General features: G+C 38.6%; 1 protein-coding gene across 1 annotated transcript in view; it reads left to right on the plus strand.

Moving 5' to 3' along the window:
- The first annotated feature begins 2,717 nt into the window (after positions 1-2,717).
- The window catches only part of LOC122812088 (E3 ubiquitin-protein ligase TRIM39-like), a 226,951-nt gene continuing 215,727 nt past the window's right edge, over positions 2,718-13,941 (plus strand). The window contains exon 1 of the mRNA XM_044084361.1: positions 2,718-3,195. Coding sequence (XP_043940296.1) covers positions 2,779-3,195 — 417 coding nt within the window. The 5' untranslated portion in view covers positions 2,718-2,778. The remainder of the gene's footprint in view (positions 3,196-13,941) is intronic.

Consider the following 13,941-nt stretch of genomic DNA (forward strand, 5'->3'; position numbering starts at 1 on the left):
TTAGTGTATGTATGTGCTTTATTTATTTTGTTTGGGTAGGTAGTATGTAGCGGGTGGTGAGGTTGGCCGACTATGAACGTTCGATATTTTAAATTTCGCGGGTTAGTGCGTTCTGTATTTTTGCGGTTCGAGTAATACGTGTCGCTGTTTTGGTATTCTATGTAATGGATTTTCGTTGGCACCCTAACCCTAAGGTCCGTAACTATCGCACACTTATCTTACGGAGCTATACCACAGATGGGCCAACCAAAACACTTCGACATTTCAAATTTTGCAGTTTTGCACATTCGATGATTATGTAATTCGCGCAATACGTGTCAATGATTTCATATTCACGTAAACAGAGTTTCGACAATCTAGCAGGAACCCATCATACAGACCTAACCCTCCTGTATGATACCCACCTCCCTCTGAGATGTGGTAAGCAGGACAAGTAGGACGTCTGGAAAGGCAGAGTCAGGAAGACCATGCTATGGCCCTGCCCATTGGTCTTACCACTGATACCCAGATGTTTTAGAACTACATGATAGTGTTTGGGCATTTGTTTCCTCAGGGCATAAAGGTATTTCTATACAAGAACTAGTAGTTTGGCAGTGGCAAGGGGAAGGATAGTTCAGTTTGCCACAAAGGTCAGACAACCCTGTCTTGCCCAAAATGGAATGGCAGAGGAAACTCATACCCATATCAGTGTTCAGTGTAAAGAAGACAAGAAACCACAATTAAACTTAGTTTGACTGCCTATAAATATAAAGTGACAGATCCCAACAGGCACACCCCTAGCCATTCAAGGTAAAGGTCAGGAAGTCTGGCTGTCAGTATGGAGTGCCTAAACAAAGACAGAGATGATGGCTTGTGCGCAGACAACCCCACAAAAGAAACTCCCAACTGAGATTATAACTGAAGAGCACCCCTCACTATGAGTAACATGGGAAGAAGAGCCTATGTGCAACAGTTAGTATAGTGGCTGCCCCAAAGTTCACAGCCAGTTACCATCCTAAAGTAAACAGAGCCATCACAAAGTCCTAAAGTCCTGCCTACTCTGACTATTGGCCTTCCTGGCTTGTCTGAGAAGTGAGAAGAAGCAGAGAGCATTTTCTAAAAAAAAAAAAAAAAGAGAGATGAACTGATTAAGTGCTATACATGTGTGTTAGATTTTAAAGAAGTGAGCTCTGTTGTTCATTTCCGGGCATTGTGGAATATCTATCTTCTGTAAGTGTAATCTTGCATTGTGGTACTGTTTCCAGGACCATTACACACAGGGCAATACCAGATCAGAGTCAGTGTCAGAAAGCAAGAAAGGCAGTGGAGTAGATAACACCAGCCCTACTTACCATGTAAGATTTCACTATATGAGAGCATGTGAATGGAATCAGAAGCAAAGTATAATTTTCAGGACAAACCGCCACAGTATGAGGATGACGTCCTCCCATTCTGTACATCTGCATATTATTTGCAGTTTGAGTTTGTAGGGAGGTGAGGTCTCTGGAGAATTGCTTACTTCTTTCTCACATCATTTACAGTAGTTCACAAAGGTCCACATTCTTGGTGGGGGGGGGGGGGTGTAGAAACCAACACCTCACTCCAGTCCACTATTGGAAAAATAACTTTATGAAACTAAACACCTCCAATGCAGGGGAATCTTCCTCATACAAAGACAGCAATTGTAATATAGAAAGTTCTAGCAGGCCACATCTTGATCCAGTCCCAGGTGTGGGTAAATAGGGACTTAAGGATATCCTCAGAGCAGGGTCTAAAACCTGTACTTGATGTCTCAAAGGCAGGGTAGTTGCTGTAAAAATAATGAGCATCACCACCCTTTAATCCAGTTTGGGATGTCCAACCACCATGGGTTCCACAAATGTTGGTCTGGTTGAATTGTCACCAGGTCCAACATACACTTGCTACAAAGCAGAGCCAGCCCTGGAGCTGCAGAATCTCACACTGATTCTGATGCTAGGCTCAGATTTTGACCAGACAAGCACATCTTCACCTTTTATGCCAATGTTAGGATACCTTGCAGCAAAACGACACCAGCAGGAGGGAGGGAGGCCAGACATCAGGAGTACTTGTCAATTGCCAACCCAGTGCCATTGAAGCTGACACTGGGATCCAGGAGAAATGTGAGTACAAGTACTGGCATTTTGGTACCAGGGGGAGCATAACCCAAGAACTGTAATAATTAATTTGGACCAAAAGGGAAGGGAGTACTTGTATAAGGTCCATGTGCGTGCCTCTTAATGAACTAAGAGAATAGAAGAATCAAAGCAGCCTGCCGTCATTGTACTTGGAGAATAAATCTAGTCAAATCTGCCAAGTGTCATACCGACAGGGTAGAAGAATATCTCTCTGAAGTGGAAAAAGCACAAAGATCTTTGAGTGTGGAGAAAGGCAGGTAATGCTGAAGGCAGCTGAAGATCAGTGCAACTCTCTATGACCACAGGATTTAAAAGTACGAGTGAGGAGTCCGCCATCAAAGAATCCTGTAGATGGCATAACGTAAGCAATTACCTAGCAAGTTTGGCCCTAATGGTCAAAGATTGTACAAATCAGAAAAACAGTAGTGATTAAATGTGGGATTCTATTTTTCATTGTTTGTTTTATAGCTTTAACCAGTAGGTGGCAGTACTTGCCAAAGCAAGGGGGAAAGTTTGAAGCACTTTCAACAGCAGGCTTTAGTGGGTTAAGGATGTAATCTGATCTTAGAGTTGTAAGGTTGCTTAGGCCAATTTATATGTATCTGGAACTGAATGCTTAACCTAGCATTTTTTTTTTTTCTGAATGAAAATGGCAGCAGCGTCTGAAGAGCTTACAAATGAAGCAGTGTGTTCAATTTGCTTGGATTATTTTTATGAGCCTGTTCTTACTGACTGTGGTCACAACTTCTGCCGGGCCTGTATCACAGAGTTCTGGAACAGATCAGAGGGTAAAGTATTCTGTCCCAACTGTAGGGCAGAGTTTGAACAGAAGGTTCTTAGGCCTAACAGGCAGCTAGCTAACCTAGTGAATAGCATTAGGAAGCTCAGCTTGGTTATCCGTGGTAAACCAGCTGAAGAGCAACTGTGCAAAGAACACGAAGAAAAACTAAAGTTGTTTTGTGAAGATGATTTAAAGCCCATCTGTGTGGTTTGTGACAGGTCGTTACAACACAGGTATCACAGAGTGCTTCCTGTAGGGGAAGTTGTCAAGCGCTATAAGGTATGTTTTTTGTCATAATGGTCCTAATGTTGTGAAGATTACATTTTTTTTCACTGTAATAACAGAAGTGCCCCAGTTATGTGTTTTTTTTTTTTACTGTGTTGAAGAGTGAGCAAGTTGAACTTGCTTCATTGGCCCTCGGTTTTTTTTTTTTTTAACTTTAAATGCTTCACTTGGGCTGCTCAGCATCTGCGGTCATAGCAGTTACATGTTTTTGTTCTAGTAGCACAGACTTGCATGTAGTTAGACCCAGCCTGTTTAGCTGGATGTTCTTCCCCTGGAGAGGTTAAAGAAGCTGGTAAGTGATTTGACATGGTGCATGAAACTTTGCGTAGGAGCATCTTGACTGCATCCAAGTTTCAAGATTTGAAATAGGTTATGCTCTGGTCAAGCAGTAGTCCTGTGTTCATTGACTTTTTCTGGAATGCTTGCAAACTTGGCAGTGCTTCTTGCACTAAGTGTAGAATGTACTGGAATCCAGCCCAGGGTGATTGTACATGTACAGTCTTGTGTGCACAGGCATTTGCTGGAGTCAGTTTGAGGTCTTGTCTTGCGGTGAATATGTGCTGCACTGCTGCTTGCTACCAGCCGTCTAGCTCGTAGCATTACAGCAAGTTCTAGTTTTGTCATTCTTGAAGTCATGAAGTATTGTTTTATTTTCAGTAACTCTTCTTCTGCCTCCATCTCTGTGAGCCGTAGATGACTTTAGTGTTTTTGCACCCAGGGCTTTTTTACGCGCTACACGTTTGTATTAGTGCAACACTGGCCAACACAAGCCTTCTTGATCTACAGGCTGTGCAAGTGATACAGGATTCCTGTCATTCATGCTACTCAACTGTCCTTGATTTTGGCTCATAATTTTGCTGTCTGTCCTAATCCCTCCTAAGACTGGCGATTGTTGGTGAAAAAAGGTAGTGGATTATGTTTAAGTAATGATTAATTGTTAGTGCTATAGACACTTTCTTTTACTTCAGAAAAATGTGTGTTAATTCATATTCCCTTGTTTGTCAGCTCCTCAAGTTAATAATGCTACTGTTTTAAAAAGCATCCCTGATTATTTCTGGATTTGCCCTTCATTCTGGAGGACAGAGGTGGAAAGTTATGTGGTATCTCCATCAATCAGAGCTGAGTGTTAATGCTTTTCAAAGTGTCCTGCTCTTAGCTGTTACTTCATGGGATTTTGTTGGAACTGTACCCAGTCTGGCCTGCAGCAATCTGAAATGTGTTGTAATTATGATATCCAACATTCCACACACAGAAAAAAAAGTAAGTGTGCAGTAGAACTAGATCTTCTGGCTTAAGCCCTCAGAAGTTGCTAAACTGACACATTTTAAAAGTTTTCCTTGCAATGGGAAAAGTGAATTAATGTCTAGATTAGGCTGTTTGGTGCCACCATGTATTGGAATTCAATATATGGTAAAGGGGATTAAAAAATACAAAAATAAGGAAAAGTATCGCCATTATAGGAAAAATATGTTGTACTGAAATTTAACCAGTTACACTTCCTCCAAAAAAAGATGTTCTTGCCAAAATGGTATCTATCTATTTATTTATATTTGTTTACCAGTGTATTGCACCGATCAGTACTGACCAATTTCAGGCTCAGCCCGGAACAGTTGGACTCTGCTCTGTGACGTAGAAGGATGAAATCCTGACTTACAACCCAAGTTCATCTTAGAGCTGTGTTACTAGAAGAGCCAGACTAGAGAAGATATGAGTGAGCAGTTTAGACTGGCTCACCTTTTCTGGAGGGAGGTCAGAGTGGTAATCCTGGTTGGCCAAATTGCTACCATGCAGATGGATGCTTGCACTACAACAGTGGCTGTAGGAAGAATGATGTGACTGAGCAAGTAATGTGTGTGGTTGCATGCTATGCCATGCACCTGCCAGGGGAGGGCATAGAACACTACCACAGTGATAGGGGTTCTCACATCAGCCACTCTGGTGGGGTTAGGGACCTAACCACAGAACCCCTGTGATGGCTGCCTCTATAACAGCTGCCATAATAGGGAAGGCTGATAGTCAGCAGGCAAAAGGGGTGACATAAGATATTTAAAAATGGTACGGTGATGGGTTATATAACATTAATAACCTTTACAAAAAAGTATACAGTGAACTTTTTAATGGCAGGACTGACGTGTTCTCAAGATCTTTAAGTAGAGTGCAAATTTTACACAAACTAGAATGTAGTCACATAATCATACAATACTTCACCTGCTTAAATTGTATTCTTCAAACTGCAAAAAGAGAAGTGTAGTGCCTATGAGTGTTTTTTCTTTTAAGAAAGAAAAATATTTTGCTGCCTTCTAAACATGTTTAGAATGGTTTCAAAGATTATTTTTCCCAGTTAACTTGCCAACACAACCCCCACCATCAGTCTTGAACCCATTTGTAACCCTGTTGTTTGGGTGTCTGTAGTGCAGAGGGGATAGACTGGAAGGTACCATCATCCAGGCACCCATGTCCTCGCTTGTATCTAATTGTGCTAGCAAAGATAGCATTATCAGCTAAAGACATAATCCCACTCCTTGGTGGCTTGCATGGGCACCTACATCATTACAAGGGCCTACTCCGCCCCTCGTATGTGATAGCTCCCTCCCACTTGATAATGAGGACTGCTGTCACATTACAGCTTTAACTTCATCACCTGCAAGCCTCTGCTTGCATGTGGCTAAACAGCCAGTGGACCACCAGTCCCTCCACACAGACTAAGTGAACCAGCTCTGGCCACTCACTCCTACTGTTCTCTGCCCAGCTCTCCCAGCAGCCATGCTGCTATTCAAACTCAGATTTTTGGGATTAAAATGCTTTCCATTTTTAATGGTTAATAAATATCAAGTTGGTGTTGTAATTTGTGGAATCAAATGCAAAATTATGCATATTACACAATTAACATGCTGTTGTAGTGATGAAAAAATGCAGATTCATTTATTTTATTTTTCAAACAGCAAGCCTTAAGGAGCAGGACATGTTCACAAAGAGGTTCTAGATGGGACAAATTAACAAGTTAGAAATGGGTCAAATATAATGTTATTATCTAGAAAAGATAGTATTGTCATTTTGACTGTAAGCTTTCTTCAAAAATTTTTAGAAACAATGCTAAACTTGCATGTTGCCACAGTGGCATCTACCTGTACTGCCACTGAACCAGGTTCTAGAATAAACACAATATATTTAGGAATGATAGAGTATGTAAGTTTGGTGGAGGTGTTGTAGTATGCACAAGACAAAGATTTAGTTGGGTGGTATTAAAAAGAGAGAGGCAAGAAAACAAAATGAGCAAAAAGTATGGAAGATACTGAAGGATGACTGAGGAGGAAAGAGCCCATATTAACTTTTTACCACTTAATTTGCTACAAGCAAAGAGCGAGTTGGTATGATGTCTTGTATTTTCCACCTACGTCATCTGCAAAACATATTAAGTTGTTTGAGGATGGGAGTGTGGGCATGACAGAAGAGGCTGTTTATGATAAGAGACCTTAATCTGCTTGAAGCAGATAGGGCATTTGCTCATCTAGGGTAGGCAGGGAAGGCAGACAGAAGTAGTGGCTGGAATCTAGAAGGGGGAAATTCTCAGTTTTGTTCTTTTGGAAAAAAAAAAAAGATGGAGTGAGGGATATAATGGCTAGGGATACACTGGCAGACTTTGACCATGCAGTAGTGAGGTTCATGCTGATTAAGGAGAAGCACCAGGTCTGACCACAAGGATCAGAGCAGGGGAAGATAAAGGAGTTAACAGATGAAAGTGTTTTTAACTAGGAATAAAGCATAGTGGGGGAAGTGATGTGAAGTAGATTCACTGAATGTGTTTTTAGCTGGACTATGAAAAGGGATTAAGCGAGATTGCAAAGACAAATACAAGAAAACAAAGGTTCATTGTAAACGCAATTGTTGTTAAGAACGTCAGAAGAAATATAAAAGGAATGGAGAGGGACAATGAATTGGAGAGTTATGTGGGGGCCAGAATCAAGCTAGCAAAGCATATGAGAAGGGACAGTAGTGACATTTTAAAAACAGTGGCAGCAGGCATAAAGGGAGCAAAATGCCTGTCTTTCAGTAGTGGGAGAAAGAAAGACAGGTAAGAAAATGTGGTGAATTAGCTTGGGAAGCCCAAAGTACATGTAGGCCATGGAGCAGTTGATAGTATTAAATGGTTAATTCTCTTTGATGTTCATCTACTAAATGGAGTTCAGTTTATGAGTCTGAGGAGAATGAAAGAAAAGAATGGTGGGCAGACTGATGAGTTATAAAGGCTGAAAAACGTGAAGCCTATAGAGACATTAAGGGAGGATGTAGCATAGAGGCTTGTTGAAATCGGGTCTATAAAAGACTGAAGAGGTGTTTCAGCGAACACTTCTTGGTCGACACATAATGAGCAAACACACTAAAGCGCAAATGATGAAAACATCGATTTCTTTCCCTGGGAAAGAAAATGCTTGGCCATCCCTGTGTGTTCACCCCTTTCCTCACTGTAGTGCGATCTCGGAGTTGGTATATTTAGTTAGAGGGGTGTGGGGGCACAGTCCCCCCACATTGTAGGGTGTGGGGGGCTTTGTTATGTTTTAAAGTGTGTGTGTTTGTGCTAGCGGTTTCTTTCCCAGGGAAAGAAAACGCTGTTTTGAGCATTCGCGCTTTAGTGCATTCACTCATTACATGTCGACCAAGAGGTGTTCGCTGAAACACCTCTTCTGTCTTTTAATATAGACCCGTGAAATCTCACTCCAGGTAGAGGATTGCTGGGAGAACAGATTAACTTCTTACTGTACTTTTCAACAAGTTCCATAGGGAAGGGACTGCAGGCAGTGTGTTTGGTTCCTCCCACTTCCCAAAGGCATGCAGTACATGAATTGCCTTTCATCATATTGCCTTTAGATGTGCATGTGTGAGACTATTCATTCTGCAGTAGATAGGCACCATATCCTCAATGGCACCCCTGCCAAGAATCAAACTAGTGAACATTTTCTAAATGATGCTTCTTCAAGGCTTAAGTGACCAAGGCCTCCTTTAAAGCAGATAGAAATACTCCAAGCAGCATCACCTTACACATAGAAAGGTTGAAGTACAGCTGCCATATTTTAGATTATACCGTTTCAGGCCCCTCACTGGGATTCATCGCTGTCTTATGCAATCTTCATAGTCTTGGTATAATGTACAAAGAGACTGACCAGTTTTCTATGCCATGTGTGAGACTAGAAATGCATGTATGCTTGTAAGTAAGGCTATAGCTAGAGCTCATCACTAACAGATACAACCTGTCACCTCTTCTCTCAATGGCTCTCCTCTTCTTCTCTCAATGGCTACATGCATTCTGTACTCTATTCTCTCCAACCTCCTCGTGATGAGAGTAGTGGTGGTGGAGTAAATCAAAGGGTTAACAGAAGTCTACAAACAGATGATATCCAAATGCTTGAATCTATCCACTTCCCCGGTTACCTAGTCACAGAAGTGTATCAGGTTATCTGTCCACTTCCTTTCGAAATCCAGTCACAGAACGTTATCATGATATTCCGACAGGATCTCCCTACCAAAAATATCCATATTCATTAAGCATAGAATTTTGCTCCCAGAATTTGTAAGCCTCGTCTTCTGAACAATCATCATTTTGGTTTCCACTGTTTCAGTCTGTTATAGACACAAACATTATTAAATGGTAAAGGAACTACCTTTTTGCACTTAATGTCTGCAGCATGTCTCTGTGGTTATATTTCAATATTACTTGTATAATGCAGTTAGATTCTCATTATTTATTTTTACTGTCATTTAATGTAATGTTTTACCTTCTCTAAATTTTGCTAAGTTGTTTTTTATCCTTGTATGTCTCATTTTAATCTCATGTTCTTTGTTAGAAGTTTTTTTTTCCCCAATTGGTCCCCTGTTGTAATGTTTTTTGACCTGTAACAGCCAACTGAGTCAATAATCTACAAATAAATGTTACAAATGGTCCCAGTTAAACCTTTTTTAAAGTCCAAAAGATTACATAGGTGAATGTTGTGAATGTTTTATATAATATTGATTTTTTCACAACACTAATATTGTATAGTATATATCACAGTATTCATGTTAGTTATATTAGATTTTAGATTTTAGACATAAATAATGTTTATAGGTTTTTTGTTTTTGTTTTATCTAATGAGATGTTTTTAATGTATTTTAATGAATCATTTTAATGAAGTATTTGTTATGCACCTTTAAGGAAGAATGATTTTTCCCGCCTGATTGTGTTATATAAAGTGCTTGCTAATTAATTAAACATGAAGGTCTGAAGAAGCCACTTCGGTGAAAGCGCTAACCTGTTTTAATTGTTTAAATAAATGTTTAAGCTATCAGAATTTTGGACACTGGTTCTTTGAGGAATATATACAGTTCGTGTATATGCTGGCTTTATCGCTGATTTTGCAGTTGGTCATTGGTTTGCTATCTCTGTTCATATTTCAATATTACTTGTATAATGCAGTTAGATTCTCATTATTTATTTTTACTGTCATTTAATGTAATGTTTTACCTTCTCTAAATTTTGCTAAATTGTTTTCTATTCTTGTATGTCTCATTTTAATCTCATGTTCTTTGTTAGAAGTTTTTTTCCCCAATTGGTCCCCTGTTGTAATGTTTTTTGACCAGTAACAGCCAACTGAGTCAATAATCTACAAATAAATGTTACATACTATTGAAACCATGAAGATAAAAAACAAGTGGTATGCCAGGCAGAAGAATAATCCAACCACAGTATTCACTTCACGGTTTATTAGGATCCAAAAGTAAGCGCTTTCACGTTGGTCAACAACGCTTCATCAGACTTCAATAATTACAAACAAATCCTGGTATTTAAATAACGCTCTCAATTAGTTAATTAGTCAAACCAATCAACATTTAAAAACAAAGTGCATCCATCATAACTTACATTTAAATAGAATAAAAATAACAAGTAAAAAATGCATTTAAATAAAAGCTTAATCTAATAGATTAATAACAATCTATGATATATAAACAAATCTATGGTTATTTATACAATATTTCAGCTGCTGTGAATATTACAAAAAAAGTGAGACAAGAACGTCCCAATAATAAGGAATACTATTAATGAATACTGTCCATAACAAATATAATAACATATTAATAAATGTTGCAGATATAAATCAATGAATTACATGTGTTTTAACTGTCAATAATGTCCAAGAAACATATTTGACTATCTGATGACTATATGGTCGAGCTGCAAGGAATGGTTTGAGTGACACCTTGTCATTCAAACCATAACCTTGATGTGCCTGTAGCCTGATAATCCACCTATTCTCTAATTCCTCTGTATAGTTCTTAACATTACCTAACCTAGGTGTTTTTCTTATTAATTCTAACACTCTAAATCTAAAATTGTGTTTGAGGCCATTATCTACTACATGTTTAGCAAGGGCATTATTGGTGTTTTCCTTATTAATGGCATATAGATGTTCCCTGATTCGTTCTCTCCGGGTCCTGTTTGTCTTGCCCACATAGAACCATTTGCATACTTGACATTCTGCCAAGTATATCAGATCACGAGATCTACAGTCTGCATAAAACCTGAATATATACTCACGTCCTGTAGTCGAGTGTGTAAATTTATTATCTTTGGAAATATATGTACATTGATTGCATGTTCTACATGCAAAGGTCCCTACTCTCTGTGAGGGCATAGTTGTTATATTGTTGGCATGCTCATAACATAGAAGTCTTTTCAAAGACTTCATGTTCCTATAGGTTACACTTGGTCGCACATCAACTAAATCCTTTATCTTCTCATCTATTAGTAATATTTTCCAATTATTCTCAATAACTTGCCTTATCTGTGTGTTCCTATTAGTATATGGAATAATTAATCTATTCCTTTTATCATTCCTATTGTTTTTTGTTCCATCTCTAATACCCTTAGTATTACTTACTCCTACCGAGTTCAAATTCTCTTGTCTTAAAAAGAATGGTGTTCCTTTGTCCGACCTATGCTTATTGCAACACTCAACTGTTTCGTATATTTCTGTCTTATCATATCCTCTTTTGAAGAGATTTTCCTTTAACATATCTTGTTGATGTTCATATTCTTCTTGCCTGGTAGTTAACCTAGAGACCCTATATGCTTGGCTCTTAATGATATTGGGATAAATATGCCTAGGATGCATACTGTCACGATGTAACAAATTATTTTTCCAACAGGATTTCGTATACATTACTGTCTGAATGCCATCATTGCCATTGCTAACTGTAACATCAAGGAATTGCATACTAGTTAAAGAATAAGTATGCTCAAAAAATAAAAAACTAGTGGTGCCATTAATATAGGTGATCAGATCTCTCAAATCCTCTTCTGTACCATCCCATACAAAAAACACATCATCTACAAATCTTCCATAATATTTGATGTGATCAGCAAAAATCCTGTTATTCAACAAATATGTGTTCTCCCAATACGCCATAACAAGGTTGGCGTATGAATTGGCACAAGGTGTGCCCATCGCCACACCTTTGCCTTGTAGATAATATGTGTCTCCATGGCATAACACATTGTTCTCCAATACCAAGTCTAAAATCAACATCAATTTAATGACTTGATTATTAGGGACTCCCTGTTCTAATAATAGTAACCTTACATATTCATCCCCTACATTATTGGGAATAGATGTGAAGAGAGATCTCACATCTAAGGTCACTAAAAAATCTGTAGTCACAATTGGTTTTATCACATTGGATTCTGCAAGATTTACAAGAAATTGTTGAGTGTCCCTTAATATTTGTTTTATTTTGCCTAATATAGGCTTAAACTGTTTATCCAAATAGATAGACATTGGCTCAGTTAGCCAACCCTTACTGGACACTATGGGTCATAAAGGAGGATCAAGCATATCCTTATGAATTTTAGGAAGACCCCTGAAAGTGGGAACCAGGGGTTTCTCAACCAAAAAATAATTATATAACCCAGTATCAATCACATCACTTAACATAAAATCATATAGACTACTATGCACAGTGTTAATTAGCTTATTTAAACATGCACCATTGAGTACACTGCATGTCGTGTCATCTGCTAACAACAAATCAGTTTTATTCATATATTCATCCTTATTCATAACGATGACAGCTCCGCCCTTGTCAGCTTGTCTAATTATTATATTCATGTTATTTTGTAGGCTTAATAATGCTTGGCGTTCATCGTTGCTCATATTGTAAAAGTCAGGTTTGATGTCTTGTCTAGCATACAATTCAAACAAATCTTTCTCGCAAGCCCGCTCAAATGCTTCCAACACAGAATTGGAAGGTGGTATAAAAGTAGAAGGTTTCTTAAATAAGTTAACTACAGATGTATCTATAGTATCATCACCAAACAACAATTTAAGAGAGATATTTCTAGTGAAAAATTTTATATCTAAAATAATGTCAGTAACATCAGTATAGCTTGATGGTATAAGGCTGAGCCCTTTACTAAGGACCCGTAGCTCAAATTCAGTTAACGCATACCTGGAGATGTTATATACTAAATTTTGGTGACTGTTCTCAGAGCTCTCTTCTGTTGTTCAAATGTCTCCTCCGTGCTCTTTCTTTTCCTCGCTTGATGGTAAGGAGACCACGCTCTCCTTTCGTGTTGATGAAATGGAAGCGGAAAAACCAAGGATCCATTTAATCCCGGAGAAACAGCTCCTCTCAAAGGAGCTATGGTTGAAGATGAACAAGGTGGTTTATTGCGTGGTTTGTTGTCCATTATATTGTCTAATGGGCACGATGAAGGTAAAGGCGATAGCGTAGTGATGTCTTCATCTTGTTTTGAATGCACTATCGCTTGTGTAACCACTTGTTTAACCGGACGCTTCACTGTCTGCGAGTATGTGGCTTTGAAAGACTCATGAGGAGCTGACGCTCCAAGTGAAGCGTTCATTTCATTGGACGTTGCTCTACCTGCTGACATCATAGGCACAATGGTTGGCTGTTTAGAGTACACACCCTTCTCGTCTTGCACAGGATTGGTATCAACGGTATGCTTAAACTTCTTGAAGTTATTAGCGGGTTTATCCCTCGGCCAAGAAAATATATGACCATTCTGGAAATCCAGATAATCACGTTCTAATTTTCTTTTTTTATCTTGTAGCGCCTTATGATCAAGCGAAGATGACATATTTCTCAAATCACTGTAGATAACATCCAGTTCAGAGGAATTAAGCATACACATCAGTTCTCTTTCTATTAGATCTATTTCTGTTATTAATTATTGTATAAATAACTATAGATTTGTTTATATATCATAGATTGTTATTAATCTATTAGATTAAGCTTTTATTTAAATGCATTTTTTACTTGTTATTTTTATTTCTATTTAAATGTAAGTTATGATGGATGCACTTTTTTTTAAATGTTGATTAGTTTGACTAATTAACTAATTGAGAGCATTATTTAAATACCAGGATTTGTTTGTAATTATTGAAGTCTGATGAAGCGTTGTTGACCAACGTGAAAGCGCTTACTTTTGGATCCTAATAAACCGTGAAGTGAATACTGTGGTTGGATTATTCTTCTGCCTGGCGTACCACTTGTTTTTTATCTTCATTTGACTGTTGTACATAGTGAGTACCTTGCTTGGTGGCTAGTATTTTTGTTTTGGACTATTGAAACCATGTTTACTGACCTTTAGTTATTTTGGCTGCTCCTATTTTCACCTCTGGAGATGGGCACCACCACCGTTTGCTTCAACTACCCAAGGTTAAAAATCTTGGTGTGATTGTCGATGAC

This window comes from Protopterus annectens, chromosome 9.part0, assembly GCF_019279795.1.
Source record: "Protopterus annectens isolate FY-2018-M chromosome 9.part0, PAN1.0, whole genome shotgun sequence".
Taxonomy (NCBI): domain Eukaryota; kingdom Metazoa; phylum Chordata; order Ceratodontiformes; family Protopteridae; genus Protopterus; species Protopterus annectens.